This window comes from Rhincodon typus, chromosome 8, assembly GCF_021869965.1.
Source record: "Rhincodon typus isolate 14 chromosome 8, sRhiTyp1.1, whole genome shotgun sequence".
NCBI classification, from domain to species: Eukaryota; Metazoa; Chordata; class Chondrichthyes; order Orectolobiformes; family Rhincodontidae; genus Rhincodon; species Rhincodon typus.
The window spans coordinates 61,117,706-61,133,372 of record NC_063339.1 but is presented as its reverse complement, the minus strand read 5'-3'; the positions used below and the strand labels follow the sequence as shown (position 1 = coordinate 61,133,372).

The 15,667-nt window shown below is 36.8% G+C and overlaps 1 protein-coding gene across 1 annotated transcript in view; it reads right to left on the bottom strand.

Moving 5' to 3' along the window:
• Positions 1–2,447: 2,447 nt before the first annotated feature.
• Positions 2,448–15,667, bottom strand: part of LOC109918528 (homeobox protein Meis2) — a 14,526-nt gene continuing 1,306 nt past the window's right edge. Inside the window, exons 2-6 of the mRNA XM_020518490.2 lie at positions 15,142–15,283; positions 14,770–14,820; positions 14,018–14,068; positions 12,932–13,081; positions 2,448–2,654 (exon numbers count right to left, since the gene is read on the bottom strand). Of these exons, the coding sequence (XP_020374079.2) occupies positions 2,448–2,654; positions 12,932–13,081; positions 14,018–14,068; positions 14,770–14,820; positions 15,142–15,283 (601 nt within the window). The remainder of the gene's footprint in view (positions 2,655–12,931; positions 13,082–14,017; positions 14,069–14,769; positions 14,821–15,141; positions 15,284–15,667) is intronic.

Here is a 15,667-nt window from a genome sequence, read left to right as displayed (position 1 = left end):
CCAATGCCCATTTGAAAGTGGAAATGTATCTGAATTGAGGGAAAACAAGTTAGAGTGAAAGAATGCATTTGTTAACTTGGTTAGGGAAGGTTAGCTGGAAGACAGTAGCTCCATGAATAAAGTAATCTGTTGAAAATCTTTAGTACCAAGGATCATTCTTTTCTCTCTGACATTATTCAATTAAAAATTTATGAATTAGGAAATGAAAAATGTACCTAAACTAACTGGATGCAGACGTTTTGTTATCGTCAAGCTTTACCTGATGGGCGCAGGAGTCGGAGGGGATAACATGTAAAAACAGCATGCACAATTCTCATTTCTTTTGCCCATATCCTTGATATTAGACTAGCACCCCTTTCCATTATTACCTTTTACACTAAACTTCACATTGAGACGATTTTTTGTCTCAGCAAGAGAAATTATAGAACAAATAGATGCGAATTATGTTCACAGAAGCTATATCGTTGTTCTATAATGCCACATTGTTATGCAGGTTCAATATTTTTGTGGGTTTCATGAATTTCACACCGTATCTAACTTTAAATGAGGGTGCTCCATGCTGGAGTCCCGTGATACTGCAAACGCCTTCTGGGAATAATGTGATTTATGTCTTGTATTAAAAAAACTGTTTTGAAATAAATATGAAACAGTAGCACATGTATTATTCCACACATCTGTCTACAGAAATCTTACCCCCCCACCACCCCCCACAATATGTGGAGAGAAGTATAAAGCCAGCACTAAATCTATATCATTTTTGAATTTAAGATTGCTTCTTTTGACTCCTTTTTAAGTCCATCTTGAAATTGATAACTGTATATCACTCAATCTGTGTGCCATTGTTTGCCCTCAAGCTCCATAATATGCAAACTGTATTTTGTGAAACAAAAGCCATGGGAATCCAAATGATAACTACAGAATTTGACAAGCTTTTATCAAACCTGTTTACATTTCAATCCAGTATGGTTAAAGTAATTCATGATAAATTTGCAACATTTGAACGAACATTGGTCCAAAACTTTTGTTTTTGCTTTGACTCTCAAACAAAATACACGTCATACTTTGGAAATCTATTCCTGCTTTAAGCTGACATAAATTACTTCACGTCTGAAAACCACTGACAATAGTAGTCCATGTCTAAAGTATTCTTCAAATATGCACAAAACTCTAATGTCAGCTTTGCCTCATAAAATAAACTTTGTAAAAAACAATCTCATTTAAGAAGAGAGTTCTGAGGAAATGTAATGATCTTTAAAGCTGAACGCCTCTAAACTTGAACAATTGATTACACAGCACAAGCACACAGACATAGACACATGCATATAGTAAAGCAACACCCCCACCACCCCCACCCCCCACCCCCAACCCCCGCCCCCCCAACAACCCACTCCGCCATGGGCTATCTCCACTATGGTCCCGTCTTTATCTTGCTACCATAACTCAACAAAGCCACTACAGCCAGACAGTTTTGAATTTCAGCTGGGACCCAAGCGACCTGTTAATGAAACGGCATAAGGGTAAAACTCACAGTGTTGAGTTATGCCTGGTGTTGCAAGCGGACTTGGAGTCAAAATGCTTCAAGCGTTAACGTAATTGCAAGAATGTGAAAAATGAAGCATCAGGCTCCTGAGCAAAGCAGAAGGTCAAACCCGAGCCTCTCACAAACCAGCTCTGTGGAAGGTGGCCTCATTTCACCATTTAATCAGCCTCACTCTCTGTTGTCTCCATATTTTTTTAACCTATTAAAAAAACTGCAATTAACTTGAAAAAAAATACACTCTGTCTTCGAAAAGTGACATTCACTAGCTTTCCATGTTAAAATATGATCAGTGGCATCTATGCAAAACACTGCACTCAGCCCAGAAGACAGTCAATAAGTGCTCAGCAGATTGCAGGTCACTTGAACTTATGCATGTAAAATAATCAATACTTTTCAAAGATTAGGTTTTCAGGATTTTCAGAAATGGCAGAGAAAACAAATGTATAGCAACCATCAATACGAACAAGACAGGATTTTTTTTTGTCCCAGCTTTCAACCTGAATTCAATTAAAACTATATATGTACTTCATAACAGTGGCACAACGGTAGTTTTAACATCGCAATGATATTACTCTAATACCACAATAATATGTGTAACAAATTACAGTCAATACTCAGAAAAATAGCAAGTGAGTCTGCTCTGAAATATTGCTAAACATCACAAAATTTATAATGCTGTGACTTTGGGTCTTCTGAAAATATTGGGTTTACTTATAACTCAGAAAACAAATCATTCATATTAAAAGTCTGTAATACCACTTGTTATTTAATCAATTACTTCTGCATTCATATTAACTACTGTAAAACTTTCTTCATGCAATTTCTACCCATTCGCTTTTTTTAAAAAAAAATTATGTTTTCACTGACAGCTTTTCGTGATTACACACCCACCCTCTGATACTGATGTTTACTTTATGACGCATGCTGCTTGATCAGGGCAAGGTGGGGTTTGTTTAGTCATGCTGATTTTTGAGTTGAAGAGAATTAACCTCTTACCTTGCTCACTGCTGTTGTCCCCACTTTGGGAAGCATGGCCCCCGCTGGAGGGTCCTGGTGTACCAGCCGAGTGCGTTGATGTTGCGTCATCATGGTCCCTGTTCCAAGATGATGGATTCTATTATGAAGATTAAGCCCAAAGGATTTTGTTTTTGTTCCAGTTAGCATTCCCAAACCGAGTGAAGAGCACAGAAAACAAAAGAAATGAAATAAATTAACAACACAAAACTTTAGGGAAGCTGATAATTTCCAAATGTTATTTGCTTTCTCAATGTCTTCTTAGACGCTCAGCAAAAAATGTTTAAACAATACTGAAAAGAGTCCTGCGCTGAAGCTTAGGTCTAGTCTTTGGAAGAAACTGCTTCAAATGACAATCTTTTGTTATGAAAATTAACCACACATTACACAGTGCTGCTGCGTTAAAAGGCATGAGTGGTTTGGATCTATAGTGAAGGTACGTACACACTTACTTTTCCTTGCTTCACTGCAGTATACTTTACTCATTTGAGAAAGGAAGTTATAAAGTTTTTTGTCAAATGGATAAATGTTCAAGACCGAAAGTTACAGCTCATTGCTGCAATGCAGAATGTATTCTCCTCCTGGTTCCCCTCCCCTTTCCTGATGGTTCCCAATACCCTGCCATTACTTAAAGGAAAACAGGATTTCTACTGTACAGGAAAGGCTTTATCAGCACCACATGAAGGCAGGGAAGAGATGGAATTTCCTCTCACAGAGCAAAAAAAAGAGAAGGGGCACGTGAAAGAGATCAGCCTTTGGGCTAGTTTTGTAATATTTGACACTTGCACACTCTCTTTGCTGGCAAACAGATAGTTTGGCTTGTGAGGTACCCCAGTGTGCAGAACCATGTTAGCTATTAACAAAATTGCATTGGAAAATTATAACAAACCTGCAATAAAAATCCCAATTAAAAAGCCAGTTTCAACATTTTAGAAACATGCGAATGACACTATTACAGTATTAAGAGCATCAAACCAAGTACAGCACAAGGAGTCTCATCCCTACAAAATAACAGCTTTACCATTGTGCAATCAACTGAAGAAATATAAACCAGATGAACTTGCAGAGGATAACTATAGACAAGATGCAGAACACCTCCACCGCAACAACAAATTCGTACAGACTTTAAAATTAAACCAGAGCCACCGTGGAATTCAAAGATGCAGCAACCTCTGTCTGGGTTCTGAGTTGGTGTCTACGAGTGTCCCTTTTTATCTCTAAGCAAGGAAACCACTCAAATAGCTTCAAGCTGAAGACAAACAGTAGGCAGAGGCTCTTCAGCCCACTGCAGCCTCTTAGCGTCAGCTGTTTGCCGGATGGCAATCAGATAAAGAGCTAAAAGAATTAAATGAAAAAGACGAGAAACAATAGCTCTGCATGAATTTTGTCCAGGAACAACACAGAGCTAGAACCTTCCTATAGAAACAAGATAAATGCAACACGTTCGTGTAAATGATTGTTTGAAGGACATGCAAAGTGTGGTTAAATTTATGCACTACAAGCTCTTTTAAGTTGTCCATTACTATCGCTCATTACTGCAGGTACAAAAATTATACTCATTACTCAGTAACATCTTCTTTGTTTCATGGCAAATGTCAGCAAAAGCCTATCAGAATTTTTTGTCATTAAGATTGTTCTTTTTCTCCTTGATTAGGTTACTGGATGCAAATGGAAGAAAAAGAGTTCTAATTCCTCTTATAATTGTAAATACACATTTCAGAATAGATAACTCCATACATCAGTTCCAGCTGCAGTCTTCTCATCGATAAGCATCCCACTCCCTTTTGCTACTGTACATGGTAGTAATAGTTGCCTTGGTACTATGCACAAGATACAATCTTAAGGTGTATAGTTCACATGTAGTAATTCCCTGCATTAACAAATAGCAGATAAAAATGGCGCTCCCAACTCATTCCTAATTGAGTTAAAAAGCAGAGTTAAAGAGCGAAAGGATTGCTGAATAGTGAGTGCAGTACAATAATAGCAGCACAAAAATAGATACAAGAAGCTAGGTCTCCAGGGGCAGTATTTTCTATTTGCTGGTCTACAGACTCACAGCTGATAATGCAAGTTGTAATTAATATAAAAGCAGGAGACAATATGGGCAAAGCTTGTATGAGCTGGGCCACAGGAGAACACTTTGCCACTATACAGTCTCTCTCATTTACACACACTATCTTCCATAGCAAACACAACATTGTCACTGTTTTTTTTCAAAACCAAAAATTGATTTTGCACTGTCACTGAATTCTACTGAAACTAGATCAGGGGAAAAGATCCAGAGAAAGAAATAGGGCAGAAGTGAGAATGCGAGGGAGGGCAGAAATATTTGTGACAGAGAAAGGGAGATGGGGACAAAGTCTCAACCATACTAAATACAAACTCTTCTGTTGGGACTTTTGTCAACATAGAACATCTATCTCAGTGAGAAGCATAATGACTTGTACCTGCTGCACTTTCATGAAGAAAACAATTTCTGTCAACACATGATGTGTCAATTTTTCTAACTGGATAGAATCAGACTCATCAACATTTTATCAGACTGTGTTACCTTTGCTGCAGTATTGAGTCTATCCAATATATCTTTACTTTCTAAGACAACTACAGTATAACCAGGAATTCTGTCTGACAAAAAGAAGTACATATTTGGTATTTGATATGAATTTTGGAAAACACACTTTTTTATCAAATGATTGCACAATTCAAAGTAATAGACTGTATGAGAAAATTATTAATCTCATATTTAACTGTACCTTGTAAGTTTTTTTTATATTCTATATAAAACATCAAGTGACTAATTTTACTTACTGCTAGCAATTCTTCCAAAGTACATCGATATCAAAATGTAAAATAAATGTAATTAGTTCCTAATCCATAAAGCAGAACTAGTGCATTGTATTTTCCATTAAATGTTTGACTGTAGAGCAACAGTAGATATATAGAAACTAACAAAAGAAAAACACACCTGACTTTAAATAATTTTCAATATCATTTAAGTTATCAAAATATACATCACACTTATTAGTGATTTGTCATAAATTATTTTATGTTTTGTATATGTAACAGTAATCTTCCACTAATAAAATATTGGTAGCATGCTACTACAGCACAATCACATATGTCATATATTTCAAAGCTTGTAAGTATTAGCTTCGTGACAATTGCATTTAAAATGCAATACCTCTGCAACACTTAATAAACTCATTAATAATGCTAAGAGAAGTTAAAAGTGAACTTGGGTATGCACAATATATTAGAAAGAATGATTATCCAGCAATGACTTGAAGACAATAATTCAATCTTGGGTTTCTCCTAATACTCATAGGCTGCTCAAGCTTTGCTCTGGCGTTGTGTGATAGAATTACTGCCTTATATTGCCACATCAGCCATGTATTATTCTGCCTTTATTTTATGGGGAGGAGGGGAGAAATAGGTTGAACACTTATTAGTAAATAAAAATCCTTTCTTCTCAGCTGCTTTCATTATCTAAAATATGATCAAATAGTGACAAAAATCAACAGTGTTTGAAATTCTAAACTACTAATCTATATTCCTTTACAAATTGTTCAACTGCTTTATCCCAATTTAACCAACTATCACTTCTAACAGTTCAGGAGCAAAGCGGATAAAATTTTTGATTTAAACAATATGTAGAATAAATATCAACAATTTCTTTGCGTTAATACTTTACTTCTGCATTTCATAGTAACACAGGTTTAAAAAAGTAAAAATGTAACAATGATTGTGATCTAACTTTTAGCATTATGAATTTTTAAAAAATCATAAAATTATTACCCTTTTTGTTATATCTTTTATATCATAATTCATGCCCTAATAAAGGATAAAATGAAGATTTTTTGAGAAATAGGTACATCCCACAGCTGTATGCAGCAATGGTCTCAAAGACAGGCAGCTGCCCCTCCTAAAGTGCTTTATTTCCTGACTACTAAATACTTTTTGCCTTCAACTCTTGAAAACAAACGTGTTTTACTACCTTACTCAAAACTGAACTCAACCTGATGATTTGGACTTTGTGGCCATGGAATATTTAAAATTCATTATTACAAATTGTATTTTGGGACTATTCATTCCACTGCATTACATTCATTATGAAGTATTTGATATTAGCATACTTTAACAGGGTCAGTAATTGAAATACAGATACAAAATTATTTATTTGCATCTGTCTTTTACATTTCATAACAAGTAACACTATCTGTGACTGTGTAATCAACTTTCCTATACAGATGATTGATTAGGTGTCTACTATTTACCAGTATTATGTTAATATGTACTCATGAGGTGAACAGTGTGGAACTCATGATTAGGCTAGGCAGAGGAAACTATTACTTTCACAATTAAATAGCCCAGGGAAAAACCATTTGCTTCTCTTCTGTGTACAGCATGAAGCAGAAACTATGGCTTAAGCATAGTCTAAACTGAACTCCCAATACTTAAAGCTAGAGCTAGCTCTAATTCCAACCCAATGCAGGCTACTGCTGCCATAGGACTCTAATAGCTAAAGCAACATGGTTTCCGTAAACGTGGCTCCACAACTGTTTTTCTTCCATTCTGTCATTTCACAAGTGACCAAACAGCCAGGCAAGTTTGCTATTTCTATCTCTACCAATGGTATTTGTCAAGAGTGTAAGTAACTTGGGAAGAATATGTGCTGGCGAACTTTCAAAGGAATGCTGCCATGCAACAGATGATTCCATGCAAAACAAATTAAATGTGTCAACATATGTATGATCATCATATATCAAACAGAGATTTCCGTCAACATTTCAGTGTTTAAGAAATTCTCTTATAATAACAATTAGCAATTTCACCAGAGGGATGAATTATAATGTTACTGATTTTTCAAAACTCTTTACTTATCATGGAAAGCAAATTTCTCATTTTTATATAAAGATTTCATGCCATTTGGGTATGCACATACAAGGTGAAAATGAATTGCAGTTTGTCTACCTATTTCCTTTGCTTTGATAAATTATCCAAGTTGGATGAAGATTTATAATTGCATCCATAGGTAGACGTTGTAGTTCTAAGAATAATTGAGTAGTAATTTTATTTTGTAATTCTTCAGTTCTAAAATATGTTATGATATCTAGGTTAACCATACTGTTTTAAACTGGTTAATGACCTTATTCAGCTAAACATAAGTTGATATTTCAACAAAAGCACTGCCCAGCAAGCATTTGATGCCCAATGAAAAGGTTATAAGTTCAAGGATCAAGGCTGCATACCATTTGAACTCGCCGTTAGGTGATTTGTTTGTTAGTCTTTAGCAAGACCACTAGATGGGGCGCTACATAATTCAGAAATTTATTTAATCAAAAGGAAAACTTGCTAGCTTCAGGGTGAAGTCCACCTGAACAACAGAACCTGTCGGCTATTCATAGTGTAACACTGATAATGGTTCAAGGCATGAGTTGGTATACCCCACAAAACATTTCACTTTCCCAACTTACAATGTTTGTGGCTGAATAGCTTGCATTTATCAGGAAAGCAAGTACAAAAATTCTACAATTAATTTAAAAATACAATGTTTTAGGGCAGAACAGTAGCCTAAATAACACTTCACTCAATATGTAAAGATGTTGGTACTATCGCTGGACTATTAATCCAGGGACTCAAGTAACATTCTGGGGACCTGGGTTTGAATCCCACCATGGCAGATGGTGAAGTTTGAATTAAAACAAAAATCTGGAATTAAGAGTCTAATGGAGATTATGACACCATTATTGATTGTTGAGAAAAACCTATCAGGTTCATTAATGTCCTTTAGGGAAAGAAACTGGCAACCTTACGTGGTCTGGTCTACATGTGACTCCATACCCATAACAACATAGGTTAACTCTAAACAATTAGAGATAGGCAATAAATATTGGCCCACCAAGGCTACCCACATCCCGTGAACAAATGAAAAATAACTTGAAGTTTTTGCTTCTCCAATTGTTTAGTGGAGTAAAATGTTCTGGAGCTGAGGTACATGGCTCTGGAAGGTCCCAGATTTTTTTTTTTATCACAGATAATTAGGCAATCTTAAAAAAAAATCTACATATCAGCTAAGAAAAGAGGAAGGACCAACTAAGGTTCCAGTGCCTTGTCTCTAGCCAGCAATCTTGGTTGGAAATGCTTTGAGGATGTCAAGATTGCTCTCAGTCATGATGTCTAGGCTAGCTGGATAGCTTACCTTTACTCAATATCTGGACATGCTTAATAATAACTATGGTTTAGCTGAGGTGCCAGAGGGTTTCTACTATCGATGGAACCATAACCCTGCAAGGATTCAATGTCTTCAGTAGAGAAGGGGTCAGAGATAATTGACAGAAAAAGAGAAACAAATGTGCAGATATTGCCTGAGTAATGTATTTGTACTCAGTTGTAAAATATATCCATGCGGGGTTTAAAATGCAGATGAGTGCAATATTAAGGAATCACACTGATGAGTAGTTGGCATTCTGTCGTTTCAAACTAAAAAGTTGAGATTTTAAGTTTACGAAATAACTTGATTATTCAATACACATAAGATTGTGTCATTACATGCAAGCACACTGATATTTACAGGTAAGTAAAATGAACTTACTAGTACACAATATCAATGTGCATAGTTATAAAACATTTTTTGTGATCTATGTTGGCACCAATACTTTTGTGTGCTTTCACCATTTTCTATTCAATTGAATTCCAGTTGTATTTCCCGCATATAAAATAAGGGCTGGTTAAATGTAAATGGTGATCCAAAAAAACAAAGCCACTTTCAGTTTAAGTGAACAGTAAGCAAAAACGATTTTTGGAATGAAAGAAGTACCGCTAAAATGTATTTTGAATTTAACTGCATATTATGTTGGTGGGTAAATCTTGAAAGGAAACTTTGAAGACAGTCTGACTGTTCCAGCTTAGAAAGTTTTACGCCTTTTATCAGGGAGTTCATGAATGAATGTATGTGCAATGCGGGACCAGGGAATTAGAATTACAAGCAGTCACTTTAGGAATGCATTTCCAAAATACTAGGTTGATCAGGTCTTACCCACAGTGCACAGAAGCATACTTGTACACATCTGTGCTGAGTGTAATACCTTCTGCCAGTTTTAGTCTGTATGTACACTTTACTCTTGATTGTAAAAGACAAAAACATGGTAATTAAGGAGTTTGTGAATAATGATAATTTGTCAATAATATATTTGAGCCAGCATTTCAGGAATGAATTGATTATGAACTGATTTAAATCAATCTGTAAACATACTACAGTTTTGTGGTTATAGGTCAATACTTTCACGGAAAATGTGAAAATCAAAACTTAATTTAATTAAAATCAAATCAAATAGAACAAAACAAAAAAAACAAAATGTGACATTAAAAGTTTGTCTAGGTTTTGCAAATATCTTAGAAAATATTTTATTATCTGAAGTGCAGGAAAGGTAGACAATGATATTTAAATTGAAATTAGTGAATAGTAAATTTAAAAGTTTATACTTTCAGACCTAGTAAAAAGTAAGAGAAAATTATATAAGAATCTTTACACTTGAAACTTTAAATGAATGCTAAGTACAATTTACAGATTCTAGAGGATCTGCTCACACAACACACCACTTTACAGCTGTGCAATAAAACTGCCTGTATATGCTCACTTGTAGCTATCCCTATCCCCCACAAAATATCTTCATGAGGATTTAGCAGTCATCAAGCAGTTGTATCTTTCTCCCCATGTGGCAGATTGACACCACTGAATAGGCAAGGAGAGGTGTGTGCTTTTGGGGTGTCAAGCAGCTGTCACAGATCTGTCACTTCTATAATGAAGGCAATCCTGGCTCACAACAAATTAAAGCACATTTCCTTTCAATCGGTGCTATTCAAGACCTAAATCAGTTCAAACACTCTAGCCATTTCATGTGCAAATAAAACAATTTGGTACATGCATGGATAAGAATGGCGACACACCAGGTAAACAGGGAAGACAACAAGCTGCCTCAAATCCTTTGAAATACTTCATCACCATCAATGCACCAACTTTCACCAATTGAGATTTAGCCTTGGGTTATGTAGTGAAAATCCATATCAAAGTAAAAAAAAGGAGTCAAACTAAATAAATTAGCATTTTCAACTATAGCTTGAAACATGCAGTGCCCCTTCCTGTGACTTAGAACATGTAAGAATTAAAAGATGCAGAGAGATTTCCATTCTTATTTGCCTTTATCACTATCTCCTTTATCACTTTCTCTGTTTTTTTCTACTCTCATCTCCCCAATCTTTCAAGAAGTGATCAGAAAGTAAGTAGTTACAGTATGCAATTTGCAGCAAGGTAAAAACAACTTATGGCCAAATGGTATGATCATCACTCTGACACTAGGTTAAAGATCTAAACCTAAAGTCTTAAATATATAGGAATGCATTAATAGAATTGTAATGATATAGAGTGAAATGAGCAGCGCAGAACAAATACATTTTACAAGAAACCAAAGCTCATTGTGAATAATTTTTCATAAAGCTCTTCATCTCCCTGCTGGTGTTCTGGTTGCTCAAATTAGTGCCCCTTTGAAAACAAATGGCAGGGGGTTTGATGTAAAAATGTTCATAGTTGAAATCACCAGGAAATAAAGGCTCTAAATTATAATACTTAATGAAGTGGTAAACCCTAACGGGTGCAAGATAAATGGGTTGTTATATTTGGTCTGTTTTGCGTTCGGAATGTTGCACTACTGTAACTAAAACTACAGTTATCATATTATCAAAATGTTAACCTCCCAACCTCATCCCATTATAGTGTGTAAATTAGAATTTTTTAATGGAACACAGTAAATTGGCTATAGCATCTGCCATCTGCCAGTAACTTAAACAGGCTAGTTTATCTAATCTCTTCAGTATAAACACTAGTGTACTTCATTTCCACACATCAACATGAGACGAAGTACATTCCCATTTAAGACATGGAAAATTCAATTCTGGAAAGTCAAATATGACCTCCTCCTAAAGTATTCTGGAATAAAGAGTAACATATTCCATTGTCATAAAATCGCAATTGTGATTGAAGTGCAAAACTAAAATGTTCTGATCATGGTTGGCAAAAATGAATCCTGAGAAAAGAATATAAATTGCTTTAAAATTTCGTCCAGTTGTTTTTCAGACTCCCTTACTAGATTTTGTTTTTTCCTGCCAAGACGCATTCAGAAATCTATTGTTGCTATAACACTGAAAAATACCTGCTGTGGTTATTTAAAATATCACCATAATGCTTTGCTCAGTTACAAGATACTGGTGAGCTTGAGAAGCAGAAGCTAATACTGCGATCTCCACTGTGACCAAGTAGATTTTCTAAGTACAATAATGCGACTTCTACACCTATAGCCTTTCCCCAGGTAGCCCTTTAGACGCAGCTTGGAGACAGTGAGATTTTTGAAAACTGCTGCACGTTCGACTCTGGGGAGAGTGCTTTAGAGCACTGGATGTACCTATCAGTGATGTCCCTGAGTGCGTCCAGTTGTCAGTCTCACGCGAGATATTCGCCATAAATATTTGCTTACACCTCTGTAGTATTTGCTTCCTAACGCGCACTGTAATCTGACTCCAGAACTGCTCCAAAATAAACGCTGGCGGTTTTGTGCTCTCAACCCACAGTTGTGAAGCTACTAACTCCTCATTGGGACACTAAACTGGGGCACAACAGGCCCATCAGCCCGCGTCTTGTCCGCGCAACAAAACAAACGTCAAACCAACTATCTTGCTACAGTTAAACTTCACAGCATCGTTAAAGCGAACCACTGCAAAGCCTTATATACGGTGCCTGTGTCAATTTAATCACAAGGTCCTAAACACATTGGCGAGTTATCGATCGGTTTGGATAAATGAACACAAGAAGCATTTCAATGCATGTGTGAACGCTTCCAAAACACAACTCGTTCTAACCACAGCCGAACACAACCTTAACCAGGAACACTGCGAGTGATTTACCGCCTGCCAACGCCTACATAATAACAGATATTGTTCCATACCGCCTGTGCCAAACTGCAGATTTCACCCTCTCTCCCCTTCGTAACCCCTTGTGTTCAGAAGCGCACAAAAAAATCAAGTCCCCAAAATCAGCCCCATCAGAGTTTTTAGGCTGTGGCCCCGCTACGGTGATGAACACTGAAATCACGGCATGTGAAAGACTCGGGAGTGCAAAAGTTAAGAAGGGCTCACTTCAGTAGGCCTTAAATGTGTCTAAAATGTTAACCACAAGCCGAAACATTTGCCTAAGTATTTACTGCAAAACAAAACGGGGCTAGATCCAACCCAGAAAGAAAAGATCCAACACAGGTAAACAGCCGCGAGAAAAAGAAACCAACATAGCTCAGCAACCCAGCGCTATGAACACATGAAAACTTCACTCACATGTTCTGCAAGATTTGTCGATGATCCGGACAGTTCTTCGTGGTCAGATTTGGAACTTCCATCTCGCTCGTCGATGACTAAGTCTATGGGCATTTTCCCTTTTAAACAACTAATGTACCGGTGGCAGAAGTTATCACACAGTTCATGAACCTGAATCCGAGAAATAACAAAACAAAATACACACACATCAGATGGCAAGGTTTCCGAAACTAGTAACACGGGTTATGTACGTGTGGGGAGGCTGTGGTTACAGGCATTATTTAAAAACAAGGAAACAATAGTGAAATTGTTCATGCACTTATTATTCTCTAGAGACTGAAGCAACAAGTATTTGAACAAGGGGAAAATACGCAGTTAACATTAGCAAATAACTCTCCGGATGAAAGGCTCTGTATCACCTTACTACAGGACCATACTTTCATTCTACAAAAATATAATCTTATACATACATACATATATACAGTGTTGCATTAAAATGTGGTACCTATCGCAGCTACTGTAACGGTCTAACACGCGGTGTACTTGTTCATATTGTTTGATCTGATTGCTTTTAAAAATAATTCACATTTCCTTGATAACAGATTCATTCTCTGAACTGCAAAAAAAACAACTGCACCGTCTTTTGCGCTCAGACCTGAGTATTCTGTATGACCCAGTGAGTTCAGGGTTTGAGCTGCGACTTTGCAACACTGTAAAATGAATGTTACATTCAAACCCAAAGCCACATCAAAGAAACACAGCGGTCTACAACTTGAAGCCAGACACTTATAAACCCAAACGCCTTGTGTATATGAAAAGGGCAAGCGTGTACAGGCAGAAATCTTAATCTATGAACCTGTCGGAATAGTCTCTTTCGGTTTTAATACAAGGGTGAAAACTGAGGCGCGGCCGGCAAGCGACAGGAACGCTCCCTATTTTAACAACACTGGCACTTTGATGCCATCAATATATCTCCTAACAATTCAAGAAATAGATTTCAGGCTTATAAGTTTGATTTACAGTTAACCATAGTCTGACTAATATTTTAAACCACACATGGATTTGGAATTGAGCGAGATTGAAAAGGGCAACAAAACTTTTTTTTACCTTTTCTAACTCCAAGAGGTGGAACCTTAACACTTGTATAGCTTGAATCATCTGCAAATGTATCATATATGTTAGACATGCAAAATAGAAATCCCAATCTTTCAGTCGAAACTCATATCAGATAACATGATGAATTTAAAAATAACTTTAAACAGAGCAGAACGCTTACAATTAGGCAAACTTCGAGGGTTATTTTGAAATAATCACGTAATAATATTCAGGCTTTGTGGAGTGTTTTCGTGTTCAAACATCCATTGGGGATTTTAAAACAAACACTAACCGGATTTTTTAAAGATAGACTCTAAGTCGAATGGGGGGCTTCAGTCGGGATCACAAATCTCAAGCCGCGGTCGAGGCAGCTTTCCGGTCTGTTATTTGCCACCTCACGGAGAATTTGCAAAATCGGTCGGGTCGAAAGTGCGGGGATTTCTTAAGTGGCTCCCTCTTGCTAAGCAGTTATTTCCTGAATCACCCCCAACCCACCATCTCCCTTTAAGCCTCCTGCGGCTGACGAGCGGGTTTGTAATAAGTCATTCAGCAAGCAATGTTTAAACTCGAATGAGCGCTTCAGAAATATATTTTAAAAAGGTCATTTATTTTAGGGCAGCACTAATTAAAATCCAACCCCAGAAGGTCATCTCAGTTCGAACAGTCACAATGGGCAGTGATTTCTGTGCATGCAGCGAAGCCACGTGTAATATACATCAAATCGAAAATGTGTTAGAAAGATCACAAAGTGTTGAACGCCTTACCAAGTTATCCAGTTCGGGATTAGAAGAGAACAGTGGTTTTTCTGCGCGGACCTAAACAATAAGTGAAATAAATGAGCTCAATGCAATGTACTAAGAGTTTGTAAAAGTCTTAAGCGTCTCAGAAGGCAAGGTGTGCTTGCTAAATAAACAGCATGTAGAACACAATTAGTACATAAATGATATGTAATTACTTGTAATTTGACACATTTATTAAAATGCTTGTGTGTTGCACAGATGTACACCTAAAGACGATTTTACAGGTTACATTTAAGGGAAAAAAACTGCTGCAAGACTGTTATCATAAGTGCTAGTATGTCTTTTTTTCCCCTCATCATATTGTATCTCAGTTTGTAAAAAAGATGAATTGTAGACCTGCTTTGCGAATACTGCTATGTCCTCGTTAAAGGAGTCAGACGAGCAGACGTCACCGCCTGCTACGCCGGGTTCTCGTGGAGTGCAGGTCGCTAACTCACATTTCTCAAAAACCAGCGCTAACAGAGGAAATAAAGGATGCCTGCAAGACAAGGAGGAGTTCGGTCAATTCCTTTCAGTTCTGAAGCACACGAAACCCTTAAAACTATGTATGATTTCTAGTGGCAATGAAGACAGTCTGCCCCCTCTTTCTCTCTCTCTCCGTCTAGAACAGACCACTTCATTCTTGCAATTCACTCAGCAATTGGCAATTTACAACTGAAGAACCGGATTGCTCCTTACAATTTCCCAGGTACCGACTAAAATTGGGATTTGTATTTTAACAATACTACATAGTTATTCACCCCACTAAGTTAAGCAACAAGGCAGCAGCCATTTTGAAGTAAAACATAACTTAACAGAACAGAAACAGTGCAAAAAAAAACTTGCAGCTTCCGGTCAGTCCAGAAAGCTATAATCATTAACG